Genomic DNA, 17,246 nt, shown 5'->3' with positions numbered 1-17,246 from the left:
GAAACTTCCAGTTACTTCTCAGCCCGTTCCAGCTGGAATGGAGGCAGGGCTGGAGAAAGTGCTGCTGCGGTTGGGGTGAGCCCTCCAGGGAGCAGTGACCCTGCGAACCTCTGCCTGCTGGGGTCCCCCATGTCCGGCTGTGGGAAAAGCCTTCTTGGCTTCTTCTGACTCTGGTGTTGATGCTGCTTTGGGCTGGTTTTCACAGTTCGGGTTGGTTTATGTTTAGCTGAGCTGCTGCTTGCATGAATGTTGGGGCTTTGTTTTTGTTTTCCACTTGAATTGCACTAGATTTTCAAGGAATTATATTTTAGGTTTAGGTTCTGAATGTCCTCAAAGCATCAGCATCTAAAAATTCAAGTAATTATTTAATTATATGATTTATATAATTCATAATTATTTCATTATTATATAGTTTTAATTAAAACCTGAAGTGTCCAAATGGCATCACTCCGTAGACAATTCACGTTTCATCTTGTCAAACAGCTTTCCCAAATACAGACATAACTGGTTCCACCTCTTCATCCAAGCGTCTGGACACTGCGGCATGTTGCACAACGGCTTTGCATTTCATTTCTCTCCATAATGTATTACAGAGTGACACTAGGCACTTTCCATCCCCTGGGGGCTTCTTCTGGATGAAGGAAATGTAAAATGCCTGCTGGAATTTTGCTCATTCCCAAACCCTCCACCCTTCAGCACTGTTGGATAACAGTTGTCCCACAGTTTTATACAAAGATTTTCTAGCCCTTTGGAATCAGACACAAATGGCTTACAGTAGATAAAACCCTCCTGAGAAATATGGATTGTCTGTGTGTGTGCAGCTACTGGATATAAAACATGCCTAATTAAATCCTGGAAAATTACATTCTCTGGTTTTAAGTCCTCTGTTTGTACATAGGCCCAAGATTTCTGTTTTCATGCCTCTGAATAATCTCAGGATTTATTCCACCACCTTTTCTAACATACAGTATGTACAATATTTTCTCCTTACAGAGCTAATTCCATAGACTTCAGCAAGATTACTGCTCAGGTGGCTCGAACACCTTCCTATCAAAGCAACAGCACTAAACTCAGTCAAAGGAGTGCCAGTCTCTAGGGTCAGCCATAGGAGCAGAACTAGATCTTTACTAAAACCTTCTGCCCTGATAAAGCAGCTCCAGTAGCTGCAGCAAGAGGGAGAATTGCATTCCTGTTAAGCCTGAGCTCTGCCAATTCCCACCAGTTATTGAGGCTGGATTTTTCATTGCAGAATCCAGTAGAACTGGATTGAAACCAACATGCTTATTTTCCTGTCAAGAATCTCACTGATACTCTAAAATCTCTTCAGTTTTCTAGTTTCTAATACAAAAGCCATTGAGAAGACCAGATACAGTTTGCTAGGCTAGATTTTAAAGATATGTTGGACTCTAATTATTTCTGCTGCCTTTGGTTCAGACTCCTGAGGCAATAATAACAGAAGCTGTAAAAATATGTCCCTAATTCATCATGGCTTTACGTCAGGACTTTACAGCTCTAATCATTAACTAGCCTGCTGCATTATCTATGAAAATTGCTCTGTAATATTTATGAAATGTGACCTTTGTTAGTTCAATGTTACAAAGTGTTGGATTCATTCTGTTTGCAAGTGGAACAGATTTCCAAATCACTCTGCAATTAGTACAGTTTGATCTAGCCAGCCTATCTCTGCATGGGGTAGCCTTCCACAGAACCAGCAGGATCACTGTCAGAAATGAAATGTATTTTCCATACGGCTGAAAGTAAGGCTGTAACACCTGCTTGCACTACATCATCTTTGGCAAAGGTGAGTGCTGAATGAATATTCCCAATAAGGGAAAACAGTAACCAGATTTAGAAAGTTTTTTCTTATGAGAAATACCTTAATTTAAAAAATTAAAATGTACATGGCCAAAAATGTTTGTTATGTGTAACATTGTAAGGGAAAACCAAAAGAAACCAGTATAAACCCAGGCTGAAACAGATACTATTAGCCATTCCACAGTGGATACTGACAAAGCAACTGCAAGTGACACCAGGAGTCGTGATACTCTGCTGTGTGATTCTCTAAAACACCCCAAAGACCACCATTAGGAGAGGATGGTAAGGTCCCTTCCCACCTAAAAAGCTCACCTTCCTAATCCACCTAAGGCTACCATTAGATAACACTTCACACCATATAGGACAACCTGTGTCACTTCAGTCTATGTGGTGTTTTGAAGGAACAAGGTTTCATTGGAGCGACAAATGTACCGGATGAGCATCATGCAGTGAAGCCATGTGGCACTGTTCAATAGCAGATCACCAGGAGCGTGTAGTATCCGTAGCATTAATGTCATGTTTTCCCATTCTCAAAGCTCTGTGTAGTCACTCTTAGCACTCCATTTTCAGTGCAGGGAAACCAACGCTCACCCTGACTGGGACTGCCTCATGTAACACACTGCATCATGAACAAACTGAGCACCTTCTTGATCCCGCATCAGTTCCCTGAGCTTGTCCACTAGTGACAGACAAAACTGGGGTCTGGTTTGATGAGCCAAGTTAAACCCTGATGAAATCTGTCCATGTAGATTTGTAAAAGATTGGCCCTGTGAAGATCTGTTTTATTCTCCTCTACAATGACATCCGACTGTGCTTTCCTTTGCAGGAAACAAACATCCTTCCGGATAAAGCAGGGACTGGAAAGTCACAGAGACACACCACATGCAAGCTCTGCTCTCTGCATGGGAACAGAGAGGGAAGCTGGGGCAGAGCTGGGACAGGACAGGCCCTCAACAAGGACACCACACAAATGGCATGGCTCTACCAGGCCAAGGATGCTTCCCAGGTGGAATGTACTCAGATCCTCACAATGGCCCTGCCTTTCAAACTGGTATTTTAGCACTTTTTTTCTGATGTATGAAATGGAAACCATATTAAAACCATATCAGAAACCAGGACCTGAGCAGTTTGACGTGAAGGCAGCAGCACGGGCTGCAGAAAGTCCTGCCTGCACTCTGCTGCCAGAGTCAGCCCTCCATGGTTCATGATTTGGTCCTAAAATTCAAAACTGCCTGCAAGCCTGGCCAACAGTGCCTGATGAACCTCCCCTCTCCCTGCGACCTTCACCATGTGCCAGCGAACAAAGGTGCTGCTGCAGAAACTAGTGTGAGTTGTGCTTGTGAGTGAGATGGGTTTCCTGGCATCAGCACTTGTTCCCAGAGCTTGCCAGAATCAGGGAATCCTCCTTCCTCCACGTCACTCCACTTTTCCCCAAGGAAAAGGGAAAAATACAGATGTCTGAGCAAAGAAAGAGGAAGAGAGAAGCTAGAGACATGTACATGCTGCTGCAATACAGGAACTGGGGTAAAAATGGGTTCCATAAGGACCAGTACCATGAGATGCAGCAGCATTGCCTACTAGCAGCAGTGGGGAGAGGGATCCTCCAGTTGGTTCCACTTGCCACCAGCCCACTCCTCCCTGCAGGTGCACTTCTTTGGATGCCTTTCCCATTTCCCAGAATTTGGAAGGGGTTAAATCGTGTGTGTGAACCAACTGGCAAGAAGAAGAAGATTTGGGAGCGAATATGTGAAACCAGGGAGAAGGGGAATGAGCAGCTGCTCCGATGGGATGAGCTCAGCCTCTCCGGGTGTCCCAGGAACACAAACACATGTCCTGCCAGCCACAGCGAAGGCAGCGGGACAGGCAGTGGTTGCAGCACTCAGAAGCGGAGCAGTAACAGCTTCTTGCTGGCTCCATCACATGCATTTACTGGAGTTGCATGTGCCTGCACGGGTGCAGGCCTAGTTAAGTCCCAGGGTGTCTTTATCCTACAGCTCTGAGGCAGGCACAGATCCAGGGAAAAAGGGAGGCTTAAAGAAAAGTAGTGGTCTGGGCAAAAACGTCTCTCAGAAATCCCCAGGCTGGAGAGCAATGCTGGAAGCAGGTTCCTCCCTACTGAGCTGAGCAAGTTCCGCTCCGCAGCAACTCAACACAATGTTTTCTCATTTCACGATCATACATTGCTCCATCAGACAAAAGATTTTCCTGCTACTGTGTCCTTCCTCAATGATAGGGCTCTCTCTACCACACACTGCTGTCCTCCTCTATCAAACACACCCAAGAGTAAATGTGCTACGAGAGCACCACACATCTTTCTGATGTCTGTGAGAGCTCAACATCTGCAGTGTGAAATCCCTATTTACTTTCAGGTCTTCTCTTTGCCTTTTTTTCCAACCACTTCAGTGTTTTCGAGCTTCTGAAGGTTTAGGAGTTTCAACTTTTTTGCATAATTAGGAAATTGAAAGCTGTGGTTTATCTACTTGTTTCCTGTGAAACACAAAGGACTTGAGAGACTGGGGGTGTGTGTGTGGGGGGGGAGTGTGCATGGTGGAGGGGGGTAGATAAGGATGCCTAGAGAGTTCAGGGGTGACCGTGCAGTATTATGAAGAGAAATTTTCCCCAGGTCCCACTGGCATGAAGAGAAGACCACAGCCACATTTGTCTGTGACTTCTGGGAAGTACCCCTCACACCCAAGGTGATGTGCTGCAGCCTGCTGTCACTGTAGCTCTCAGGCTGTGTTTCAACAGCCACGGCAGTCCTCCTCTTGCCAATGGGCACTGCAGTACTTGCTAAGCACCTTCCCTTCACCAACATCAGAGATATTTTCTGCTGTTTAAATCCTTTCCTATATTGGAATGTTTGCCACAAAAGTTTTTAGTTGACTAGGAGGTGTTTTCAACAGCTACGACAAGAAAGGGACATGAGGGGTGTGAGGGATGGCCCATCCATGAAGATGCAGGTAGCACTGATGGAGAGTTTGGTGCTCCCCATCAAAGCTGCCCTTTCCCTTCCAGACTCAGCCCTGCCACAGGGCTGGGACTGCCAAGCTGGTGAAATGGCAAGCAGGCCATGATTTAGCAGCACTCATCTTTGAAACCAGCTTTCCAGCTGCCAGAAGAAGGCAAAGTTCCTGTATGAAAATGTTTTCAGTTGAATATATCATAAAAAGTAGTAACAGATACTTCAAGAACAAAACAGTAGCTCTTTTCTTCCAGAAGAAAAAACCCAAGACAATTACAGCCTTTGCGTGTCGTGTAGCTGTTTACTAACATGCAACATAACTCTAGGGAACAAAGTGGGGGAAAGAAACTGGATTAAAGGAAATTTGTTGGGGTTTTTTAACCTAAAGTGTTCTCCATAAAACTATTATGCTGAAAGGATGACTAATGTAACCAGTGTGTGTTTTGAAGCGTGTCATGAACACTTTTTATGCTCTCTGAACACACAAAGAAAAACCCCAGGAGAGAATTAATTTACAAATCTGATTAAGCATAGTGCCTAAGTGGCAAAAAGCACCATACAATAAATAGGCTCCACAGGTAAGCAAAGCTTTAAAAAGATAAAACAGACGTACTCTACAAACAGCCCAGATGTGTGCGTTTTGGGCAGTCTAACGTGTTTGCGTTAATGTCAAAGGTACAGACAACGAAAGCAGAGGTCATGCTGACATATTATTTCTGACATCTGATTAATTAAGCCATCATACTGCCTGTCAGTGTAAAGCATGTATCTTCATTCGGGAGGCAAAGGCAAGCCTGTAAACAGAAGGATGAGTCATAAGAAAGGGGTTTTCTATCTGATGTCAAGACAGACTTGTACTGTAATCTTCAGCCAGTCACAGTGTAATATATTGAGGTGGCCCAAGAACCTGACATCACCTGGGGCATTTTCCCACTGTTGACCCACACAATAGGGCAACAGGGACCAAGTACCCCAGCACCAACTCTTTCCCCTTGGGTGCAAGTTCTGTGCTGCTTTGCAGGCATGACAAGGTCCTGCCCCAGCCTCCACTGGCACCAGTCCCAACTACCCGAGTCTTGACAAAAGCCACCTTTTGCATGGGTTCATTCATATTTATAGGTTAGTTTATGATAGCATTTCAGAAGTGAGCAGTACTACTGCTCAGCATTTGCAGTTTACCTGCCTCCAGGGACTTTCTGAGTTCATGGGAGTTTGGATATTTATTACAATCCCTTAGAACTGTAGATCTGGGGTGCCTTCAGACTCCTCATAGATGTTTATTAGAAGTTAAAGCTTTAAGTTCTCATCAGTGCAACTCTGAATATTACAATTACCTTTTTATTTATGGGTATACTTCTACTAATCTCCTCACCCCCTGGGATAACTGCCAATATACACAACACTTTTAAACAACCCTCATAATTTCATTCAAAGCAGAGAGGTGACAGAGTGACTTGGCCTGACTTAGACTTTCCTACATGAGTGAGTGGTGTAATGCCCTCTCCTAGTGCTCTTGTGGTAGTTGTCTGATATAGGTCCACCTTCCACCATCCTTAGCACATCTGAATGGGAGGGAAAAAGTGAAAATCCATCCCTGTGCTACACTGGTCCCAGTGAAGAGAATGAGGACCATTTTGTGGTGAAAGCTCTGAACTAGACTCGAGTTATCCAACTTACTACAGGTATATCATTACCTCTAGTAATGAGATCCAGGGATTTCTCTGTGGTTCTACTTCCCTCTGCATAGGGAAATTTATTCATAACTTTCTCATACCATTGTCTGTTTTCTCTGTGTTGCCCATAAAGAAAGCTCCTTCTCACTGTGTGTAGATCATCTAGACTACTGCGACCTTGGTCTCCTGTAGATACCAAAAGACCAGCAACAGTGAAAAAGAAATTAAGAGCTCCCAGTGTCCTGACAAGTTAGAAAAAGGTGAATCCATTAAGTAATGCCCTGAAATTTCTTTTCTGTAGGCTGGTAAAACATACGCTCACTTACACAATGCAGACACTGTCAGTGAAGCAGGAAGTCATGTCCTCAGCATTGAGTGTCTGTGCTGTAACTGCAGGGAGTCCAACACCTTGGACATGGCTCAGGCAGAGAATCTGTGTCATATGAAAGGAGAGGAATGGAAACAGCGTGAAACCATCAGCAACAAAGGAAGGCGAACAAAAACAGGACAGACGGGATCAGGGACAGAGCCAAGCACAAGGCAAACAAACAGACCTGGGGAAAGCTGGAAGGAAAACAAGTAAACCAAGTAAGTTAAATTCTCCATCCTGCCCTCCAGTTACTTGCACCTTGTTACTGAAATTTTCTCCAAGTGCTAAAGCTGGTGCATCAACACAAAGGATGTGGCACCCCAAATGACACTTGCATGGTAAACCTCTGCCTGAAGACTGCCCTTTGTAATTTTAGCCTTTTGCAACACAACATTCAGCAAACGCAGTGCTGTGTGGGTCTCAAAAGGCCGGGTCCTAATCACTGTATGTTACAGCATCATACTTTCTGGTCCCCAACAGACAAAGCAGCCTAATCAATATTGGTTTTTGCATACGAGGTTGCTTTCAGCATGCTGTGCCTTTTGGAGGCCATTCCTTCTCTCCTTCATGCCCTCACAGAAGTGTTTTGGCATTGTTGAGCAAAGATCTTCCCTTTGCTGGAATTCAGTGCCTCAAGCAAAGCACCAAAACCCTTGAAGGTTTAGCTGGGAGGCGTTACAGGGAAGTCTCACATACAGTCATTGTTGGCCAGACCTATGCAACCTCCTACTGCAATCCCTGAAAAAAGTACTCACTAAATCAATTCCATCCGCACAGTGATAGTTAAGAGTCTGCCAACACCTATATACTCATTAGTATGATTGATTTCCCATTATCTAATTATTTACTGCAGATTTCACATTTTCATGTTACTTGCTTTGCCATTTGTTCAAGAACAGCAAATGGCCTGTCACCACAAGGTGACGGCACTGAATTCATCTTTGTCCTGTACCTTGTATTTGTCTCTGGGTGTTCATCCCCTGCCTGAGGCTGGAGCCAAACCTCTCACAGGCTTTTCATGCTGGAGATGCCAAAGGCTCCCCAAGTAACCCAGCCCAGTGCCTCACTGTCCTCACTGTCAGAACATTTTGCTGATATCCCACCTCCTTGCTGCCATTTAGATGCATTGCTTCTTCCTCTCTAGGATGCTGAAAGCTGATGGTTTCCTGCTTGCACTAGCTTTTACTTTACATAAGGAAGGGCTCTTGTTACAGCCATTCTGCCCAACTCTTCACACTTGTACCAATAAAATAGAGTGGGAAATTGTACTTGCTTTATGTGGAATAAGAAACTATAGAAGACAGTGTGAAATCAAGCCCATGATTTTTTATTCTAAACCATACGTTATAAATACAGCTCCTATCAAGTGCTCATTTAACATTCAGTTTCATTTCTCCATAGGAGTAATTAGCTTGCAATGAGGAAAATCTTTTAATTAGGCCCACAACAGATTAGAGTCTGGTGCATAGCCTACCGAAATAAAGGAGAAGATACAAATTGATTTCAACATGTTTTGGGTCAGACCCAATCTTCCAAAGCAAATAGAGAGATAAGACAGCATCTGCTGACTATTCACCTGCCAAGTCTTTGCGCTGATCTCTAATTTTAGGTCTTACAGGCAATTGTCCAGGTTATTTACCACCTGGGCTGCTTTGATCTTCTCTTGAACGTGTGTATTGATGTATAAAGCTCTCTTATCTCTACCATGACAATACCAGCCCAACTATCTTAGCAGTATGAGGTTCAGGATCAATACTGGTTCCTCCCTCATTCAGCTGAACAGCATTTTATTTGCCTACTATCTATTAATGGCCTGAACTGACAAATCTTGACTAAATAGTCTAAAATACGTAAGTAGGACATGCTATGGAAATGGAGTGGTATTGTTACATATGGGATGCACCTATAATCTTACCATCACAGATTCACTTGGATCCATCTTGGCTAAAACAAGTAAGTGACAGAATCTTATGGCTGGTAGTAGATTTGCATCAGCCACATTAATTTTTCCATACTGGGAACAGAACTCAGCAATTTGCTTACATACTTACTGCAGACCTATAAATACGTTACAGATACTCGTTCTTTGATAAACAAATATCTGTTCTCCCACATACATATACACATAGCTTGACTCCTGCAGAATGGCTGTATGAAAAGACATCTAATTTCTTTAGATGTCTAAGGTCTAATTTCCTTCTAGAAATTAGAAGGAAATTCTGATTTCCTTCACATCTCAAAATGTGATTTACCCAGCTCATGTCTCAGTTGACTCTGGACGTCCAAGCACACAGGTGAGAACATTTTCTTTCTTGCCTCTTCATCTGTAATAAATGTTCTACAAACTAATGGCTGCTAACTACTTTGTTGGTCGCTATAGGACACATGAACTCATTCTTCCACATCTATATGGATTTTCAGACCAGAGAGCAACACAAATTTGTTGGAGCTTCTTCCTATAAACTCAGCAGACATGATTCACAGATTCAGAGAAGCAGCTACCTTGGGTAAGAAAATGTTGGGGGTTTTTTATATTGAGAAGACAGATGCCATTGAGACTATGTCACCACTGACTGTTTCATTCACAGTCCAGAGCTGCCTCCCTGTCTTCTTAAGGCGGACATTCTGTTTGCCAGGAGCAGACTGGTTTCGGCTCCATTTGCTAGCATGTATGCACAACCCTGCTCTGTTTCTCTCTGTCCTAGACTGCAACAGTGGTGATACACATTCAGCGCGACAGAATATTCTTTCACTGGTATATGATATGCTTATATCAAAGCCACCTAACAAGAATGCCCGACTGCAAATTTTATTGGATAAAGGAGAAATGTTTCATTTATCAGCTTGTTCAAACAGTGACCTCAGGCAGATACCCATGCCTGCACCTTCTCCCCCCCCCCCCCCCCCCCCCCCCCAGCACTTTAACACAAAGTGGGTCTGACCCATGGTTTCTTCAAAGCCTCTTTGCACTGCACTGGTCTATGTATTTTTTGGAAGCTTAATGTAATACAAATGTACACAAGCCCCTTTCCTGTGCCAAAGGAACATAGTAAGACCATGACATGTCTGAGACTCAGATCTGAAATCATATAACAAATCCTTCCTCTGCCATGTATCATAATGCCGAACACGCCGGACTGGGGACTGGGACACCCAGGCATCCTCCCAGCTCTTGCCCTGTCTTTGCTGAGTGACACTGGCCAGTTGTTTCGCCTTTGTCTTGTTTCTTTTTTGTCTTTTAAAATGACAGCAGTGATACTATTGCTTTCTGAAACATGCTCTGAGCATGAGAGATTTGTAGGACGATGCTATTCAAAACTGCCAGGCATGGTTTAGGTGAAACAGAGTTGAGGCGGAGCAGGATGATGGAGCAAATCAGTGTCTCCCAAGCTTTTCAATGTACGCCTCGCTTCAATCAGTTAAGAATAATTTCATGCCTGATCACAGAAATGGCTGCAGGGCCTGGCGGCAGGGTACTGCATGTCTCGCTGGTTGGGGAGTGCTGGCGAAGACAGGCTTTCGAGGTCCTTGCAGCCAAACTCTCAAGGACACTAAGACACAAATGTTGTCTTTTATAATACAGCCATTAACAAGAAATGAATGTTACAAGGGACTGGCATTCAGTTTGAAGCACTATTTTTTTTTTTTCAGATTTGACTTCAAGCAGCTCTGTTCCATAGCATTTTATAAACCCTCACTAAATCCCAAACAAAACCAGGAGAAACACAATTGGTTTGGGAAAGCCACTGATTCAAACAGTGCAGCAAGCAACTGGTGAAGAGCAGGCAGCAAGCTGGGCTAGCAAGGATCATGTAGAGAGCTCACCAACCCAAGTGCAGGGGAGTCATCCAAGTCCACAGGATGCTGTAGTATCTACACCATTGTCATGACCCTTGGACCAAGCTTCTCTCCAAGCCTACAACTGGGTACAGTTCTAGGGGTATGACAGGTCAATGACCAATCCAGAAGGCATTTTGGGTGAGACTGCACAGACGTGACTCCTCTGCAATACACAGTCCCTCAACACTGTAGTAGCAACTCATTGATCCTAATACTCCACATACCTTCATGTCACATTGCCTCAGCTTTAAGCTCTGAAAGCAGCTCTCTGACAGGCTGCCACACATCTTCAGGCACTTTGAGCTTAAAAATCCACCCAAAACTAAAAGCAAACCACACAAAACATGAAGAGATGAATAAAAGCCACATGAGCGCCAGCAGCAGCCCAGAGACACAGGGCCAAGTGGCTGCAGTGACATCTGCCATTTGAGATCAGGGATGGAGAATGGTCTTTGGCCCTGCTTTATTTGACAAGAGTAGACACAGTCAGTGTCTCAAACTGGGCTTGGGCACTGACAAAACTTACTTCTGAAACTTCTTTCTGTTCAACTTTCAGGTGCTCTGTTTTCTGTGTCTTGGAAACAAGAGTTAATGATCTGGATCCCAGGCGAGATAAGAAATTAAATGGGATTTAAGACGCTGAGACAGGGAGCTGAAACTCATCAGTGCCAGCTGTGTGCAGAGCCCCTCCTGTGCAGGAAGACGACTAACTCTGCTAATTATCTAAGCCTTGCAACACCCAAGGAAACAGCGGGTGGACTCCAAGGCACAGTGAAGGACATAGGGGTAGCGCACAGTAAGGTATTTTAAAAGATGGAAGATAGAAACATGCAGTGGCTGCAACGAGCCTAAACTGAAAAGCATGGAAGGCCTCATTATTTCTAAACTGAATGCCATACATGGGGAATAGCGAATAAAGTTGCTTGAATTATGGATCCCCAACTTGAGAGCTCCGCCCTCACCACAGCTCATGGCAGTCAGCAGTACTGATGTCACTGATCTCACATGCTAAGTCACACCACAAGATGGATTTTGGAGCAGAAAGGCATCGTAACACTTGAAAATGTAAATACTGCCATTCCAATCACCAAGTGCAGGCAGTGAAGAACCCGCAAACAGGTCAGGTTTTGGGGTGCGGCTGCTGATGGCCCTTCCTTCTGCTTCTAAATATATACAGTTTTTCAAACTTCACCACGAAGTGACAGCTCGCCCTTATCACTGAAGGCCAGCTGTTCCTGTAGCACTCAGCTGTTCTGCTGCTTGCTCCTAGAAATGGAAAAAAGCTATTTGGAGATGCAAATCTGCAAAGCCTTTGAGCATGTGTGTATCTTGGAGCCTGTCCTTCAGTTCTTGAAGTAATTTGGTTGATCTTCTTTCACACCCATTTTACACCTCTGCACCCACACTGACACCATCAAAGCTAGTCCTGGTTTCCTGGCACAGATAAGATCCAGAACGACTCATTCTAGGTATTTTAGACATTTGTATGGTGCCTGCTGAGGACTTGGTTGAATTCACTCTAGGAAAAATGATCTTGGTAAAACTGCTTGACTTGGTATTCTCTAACACATTGTTGCACACTGTACAAAAAACACCTTTGATGCAACTACAGGTCAGTGTGTCAGTGTTCATTTGGTATGAGCCAACCCATACACTGTCCTTCCTAAATGCAGGTGGGTTTACTCCAGATTTCATGAGTAGGGGCTCTGCGTGTGTGTGTGTGGAGGGGTGCATGTGGTTACACACACACATTTCAAGCAGATTAATACAGTTTATGACTCATGAAGCCCGGAGCCCCCATGAAGAGAAATCAGCTTGCTTTTGTGACTGCACTGGTCCCTATGCTACAGTCCTTAATAGAACTGCATGACACATACATGGTCCAGCTGGCTTCAGTGGCCCCTCTCTTCCCAAAGCATCCCTTCCATGCCAGAAAGTGCCAATATCAATGTGGACTTGTGCTTGATCACCTGGAAACAACTGTCTTCAGAATACTTCTGTCCACATTTAAGAGCAGAAAGAGCAGTTAGATGGAGTCTGATGGTTTTTAGCTCAGAAGCAGTTAGAGATGCTGGGTCTGGGTCCAAGGGAGCACAGGGGAGGGCAAGGGAAGCCTGAACCCAGCAGCCGGAGGGGACTGAGCACTGAGGAGGTGGTGAGGGCAGTGCTCAGTGGGGTGTGCAGCACAGCCCCTGCACATTGCTCTGCTTGTTTGGACTCCTGTGTTTCTAGAGGCTAACAGTGTGGTGGGGAAGAGCGGGAGAAGCTTCAGCCATTCAGAGCCTCAGTAAATTCCTACCTGAACCCTCTTGTACAAGCGTATCCCACTTTCACCCAGGTGCACTTACATACCTAGCACGTTCATCATCCCTTCTGGACGTCTGACTGATTCCACAGTGTGTGCAGAAAACTTTTTAAGCTACATTTAGACACCTATACAAAGATACGCAGGTGCTCTGAAAATCTGAGGTACTGCTAGATCGCTGTGGCTACAGTGGAGAATAGTGCCTTACCTCTACATCTTCACATTTTCTTTACTACGTGCCCTACGCATGTGGTCAGCCAAAGGGAGCTTTCTTTCCTGTGTGGACAACACCGACCTATGCATATATGGTTTCATGCTATTTCATAACAGAAAGCAACGTCAAACTGCGTCTACACCTACTTCCAGTTAGGTCAACAGCAAAACTGCCATCAATTTCAATGTGTTTACAGTGAAAACTGTGCTGTCTCACCCACATTTCAACAGTTCAAGCAGCAAGTGGAAAATGTTACAGTGTGGTTTGGTTTTTTCTTTTACCATTGCAATCTATGCACCAAATTCTCTTCTGCCTTGTAACTCATAGAGTCAGAGTTTTTCTTAAATTACAGCCACAACCCTCCTTTCTTCACAGCCTTGTATTTTGTCTTATCCCTGATGCCTGGACCAAACGGCAACAAAATGTGATCTGCATTTCAGCAATGTATAAGGGCCACATTATACTTGTGTGGCAACAAGATATAGGCTAATAAATTATCAGGTGTAATATGTATGTGGGTTTAACACAATCCTGTAAAAAAGGTAAGGCATAATTCTTATTGTAAGATGAATCACTATTATCCTCTGAAAGGGAAACCTTAGCTGGCATCTTTTGCCAAGGACTAAACACACAGGACAATATTCTACAACCCTCCTATATGCTGAATAGCTCTTACTCAAATAGTTTAACCAAAATCAGTGGGACCACTTGTGTGTGCAAATGCTATTCTGCAGGACGACTAATTACAGGCTTAAGCACTTTTGCCCTGAAGATGTACCAACGTGTGATCACAGCACAGCTTAAAACATGTCTATTTTAAAACTACTTGCTCGTGTAAAAACCAACCAGTTTTAGGCAACAGCTGTGCAGCAGCTATCTGAGATAAGGATGCAAAGTTAGCAGCGCAAATAGGATGGCGTGGACAGGAAAGGTGCTGAGCTCCTTCCTGTTCAGCCTGTATGCCAGGAGCCAAGCTATTCTGGTAGATGGCTTCTGTGTATCCAGATGACGAAAGGCAGCCGAATATGCTGTCAAGGGTTGGAAAGCTGGCAGTAACCCTGGCTGCATTTCCCAGAGCCTTCCACTGCTGCTTTTTTCAGCAGGTTACACTACTGTGTTGACTTTAGTAATTCTTTTAAATCTCCATGCATGTTTTTACAGTACTGCCGTCTCCCTCTCTTGCCTGCGCACTCTAAGGGGTCACGGATGTATATGCCAAACACATTTTTATATCTCTGGCATCCCATTTCTATCGTCTTTTTCATTCTGATTCATCTCTTGCCATACTTTACACTATGTGAGCAGGAGGTCTTTCCTTCAGTTGTACTCATATGAGTACATTTTCCTGACTTACGGCCCTGATGGTAAGTAGAAACAAATAGAAACCTGTCTGAAATGTCTGCTAGCTTTAGGATGTCCTCATGCTCTGGTGGTGGCAAGAAAGCCTGCAGTGGGCAAACTAAGAGCCACTTTCTTACTGTAAGATGCACGAGGCCTGATGATGCCCAGTGGCTTCCATGTGATGATGCCTGGGGAGGAGGTTGTTTTTTTGCCCTCAGTGCCTGCCAAGCTCCCCAGACACTGTCAGAGGAGGTATCATAAAATGCTAGATTGGAAAAGCCCTCAAGGATCATCTGGTCCAACCTTTCCAGGCAAACCAAGACCTAGACTAGATGTCCCAGCACCCTGAGCAGCCCAACTTAAAAGCATCCAGTGTTGGGGTATCCACCACTTCCCTGTGGTTATTATTCCAATGGCTGATTTTCACAATAAGAAAACATTTTCTCATGCCCAGTTGGAACCTCCCCAGGAATAACTTGTGCCAAACACCCCTCATCTTTTCCATGCGACTTCTTGTGAAAATGGAGTCTCCACCTTCTCTCTAGCCACCCTTTAAATACTGGAACATGGTGATAAGGTCCCTCCTGACCCTTCTTTTCTCAAGGCTGAACAGACCCATTTCTCTCAGCCTTTTCCCATGCAGCTCAACAGCCCTATGATCATCTTCACAGCCCTTCCCTGGACCGTCTCCAGCCTATCCACCTGTTTTTGCTTAGCAGGGACTAAAACTGAACACAGTCTTCCAGGTGTGGCTTGGTAAGGACTGAACAGAGTGGGAACACAAGCAGACTGACTCCTCACTGCCCTGCTTCCCTCGCATTCCTTGCAATGGGCTGTGGGGCCACCACACCCCCGAGCCCCGCTTTCCTCCCCATGGCCTACAGCGAGCTGCGCGCTCCTATTTACAGGGAAAAACAATAGTTCTCATGGCAAAACCGCCCGTCGCTGAGATGACACCAGGCCCGGCCCAGGCCCGCTTCCTCCGAACCACCGCCGCCCTCATGGGCGGGAGAGCGGCGGTGGCCCCGGGGACCCTCCCGTCGCCCTCCCGGTTCCCCTTCCGGTGAAGCGGGCCCGCGCATGCACCACAACCCCGGGAGGGGAGGGGCGGAGCCTCGCCTGTGCCCATGCGGTCTGGGGGCGGGGGCAAAGCTGGGCTGCGGCGGCGAGCGCCCTGGGCGGGAGGTGGAAGGCGCCGCTGAGGGAGGCCTTGCACCCTCACCGCCTTTCCCTGCTTCCCCGGTGCAGGCCGCCCGCGGCCCGGCGGCAGGGCTACGGTGACACCGGGGACTGCTCAGGCCGCGGCGCGCCGAGCGTGCCCCTCAAGGCGGCGCCTGAGGGCGGGCATTGGGGGCGGGTCCTCGGAGCGCCCCGCCCCTCCGCCTGCCTCTTCCTCACGGCAACGCCCCGCCCCCGGCCCTCCCATTGGCTCCCCGCTCCCTGCCTCCCCTGCCTCCCGCGGCACGGCACGCGCCTCCTACCCCATTGGCTCCTTCCACGCCCCTTCATTTGCATGTCTCCCCGCTCACCAATCGGCGGCTTCTCCCTGCTTAACATGCAAGAAGCCGGCCAATCAGCGGGAGCGGGGGCCGGGCCACCACGTGCTGTTGCTAAGCTTCGGCTTCTAAATTGTTACTATAGTGGCCAGCCAATCGGAGGGCGCGACGGGGATCTGTCAACATTCCCTGCCCCAGCCGGAGGAAAACGGAGGGGGTGTTCCGGCTGCTGATTGGCCGGGCTCTGCCGCTGCGTCCCGCCCCCTCACCGGATTCCGAGTCGCGATTGGCTGCGGGGGCAGCCCGTCAGCTGTGTGTCAAATGTAGGTTGAGCGAGGTGCCTTATAACTGGGGGCTTGGAAGTCCCCCGCGCGTGAACTCGGCGCGGGGCGCGACGTGGGGCAGCGGGGGGCTGAGGGCCAGGCGCAGGCAGCCATGGAGCTGAACTCTCTGTTAATCCTCCTGGAAGCGGCCGAGTACTTGGAGAGACGAGACCGAGGTACTGGGCGCAGGCGGGCAGTCCCTCAGTCACCCGCAGGCGCTCCCAGCCGCTCTCGGCCTTTGTTGTGTGGCGGTGGTGGTGGCGGCGGCGGGCGGCCCGGTGCGGGCCGGGGGACCAGCCCTGCGGCCTCACCTGCCCGGGCACCGCGGGGTTCAGCACAGGCACCGCGCTGGGGGAGGCACAGTGCTCTCCTCTTTGCCTTAACCAAACAAAAACACCCCGGAACGGGTTATTTTTGGTGGCGCTCCGGACGGGGATGGTGTGTGTGTTGCAGCGCTCAGGGTACCTCACACTTCGCTGTGTGTGGCAGTCGTTAATTGTATGGCAGTGCTCCCTTCCCCCCCCCCCCCCCCATCCCCCAGCGCAGCGTGACAAGGGTTTGCATGATCCGCCTCGTTTTTAATGTGCACTCCAATAATCCTCCTAATTTCGGCAATTTTTGTCTTAGTTTGGTTGACCGAGTTGTTATATTCTTTTTGTCTCGCTTCTTTTTAAGAGATGCCAGAATAAAATCCAAACAAATCAACCGGAAAAAATTCTGTTCTTTACCCTAGCGTTCCTGCAAAGGAGGAAAAAAATGCATGGAAAAAAATATATTGCCACTAATGCTGACTTTGTCCCTAGAAGCAGAACATGGCTATGCATCAGTGTTACCCTTCGATAGTGACTATTCCAGAAAGAAAACAAAGGCAGGCACCATGGCCAGAAAATCCCAGAATAACAGGTAA

At 46.6% G+C, this 17,246-nt stretch overlaps 1 protein-coding gene and 1 long non-coding RNA gene across 4 annotated transcripts in view; one reads left to right on the top strand and one right to left on the bottom strand.

The window, feature by feature from the left end:
- Positions 1–261: 261 nt before the first annotated feature.
- Positions 262–6,973, bottom strand: LOC133276518 (uncharacterized). Of its 2 annotated transcripts, XR_009745900.1 has the most exons (4): positions 6,777–6,973; positions 6,552–6,692; positions 426–631; positions 262–345 (listed from the first exon to the last, which is right to left on the bottom strand). It is a non-coding gene; the product is annotated as an uncharacterized LOC133276518 (long non-coding RNA). The 2 variants fall into 2 exon arrangements; XR_009745901.1 differs by lacking the exon at positions 426–631.
- A 9,384-nt stretch (positions 6,974–16,357) lies between these two features.
- MXD4 (MAX dimerization protein 4) overlaps positions 16,358–17,246 on the top strand; it is a 39,983-nt gene continuing 39,094 nt past the window's right edge. The window contains exons 1-2 of one of the 2 annotated variants that reach the window (XM_061467370.1): positions 16,358–16,515; positions 17,146–17,242. In XM_061467370.1, coding sequence (XP_061323354.1) covers positions 16,452–16,515; positions 17,146–17,242 — 161 coding nt within the window. In that variant the 5' untranslated portion in view covers positions 16,358–16,451. Of the gene's footprint in view, positions 16,516–17,142; positions 17,243–17,246 lie in introns of both variants that reach the window. The other variant, XM_061467362.1, reaches the window with a different exon arrangement.

Source organism: Pezoporus flaviventris, unplaced genomic scaffold (assembly GCF_033815535.1).
Source record: "Pezoporus flaviventris isolate CSIRO_AGI_PZ_B2104156 unplaced genomic scaffold, CSIRO_AGI_Pfla_v1 ptg000002l, whole genome shotgun sequence".
NCBI classification, from domain to species: Eukaryota; Metazoa; Chordata; class Aves; order Psittaciformes; family Psittacidae; genus Pezoporus; species Pezoporus flaviventris.
The sequence above is the reverse complement of the archived record's forward strand: the minus strand, read 5'-3'. Positions and strand labels throughout refer to the sequence as shown.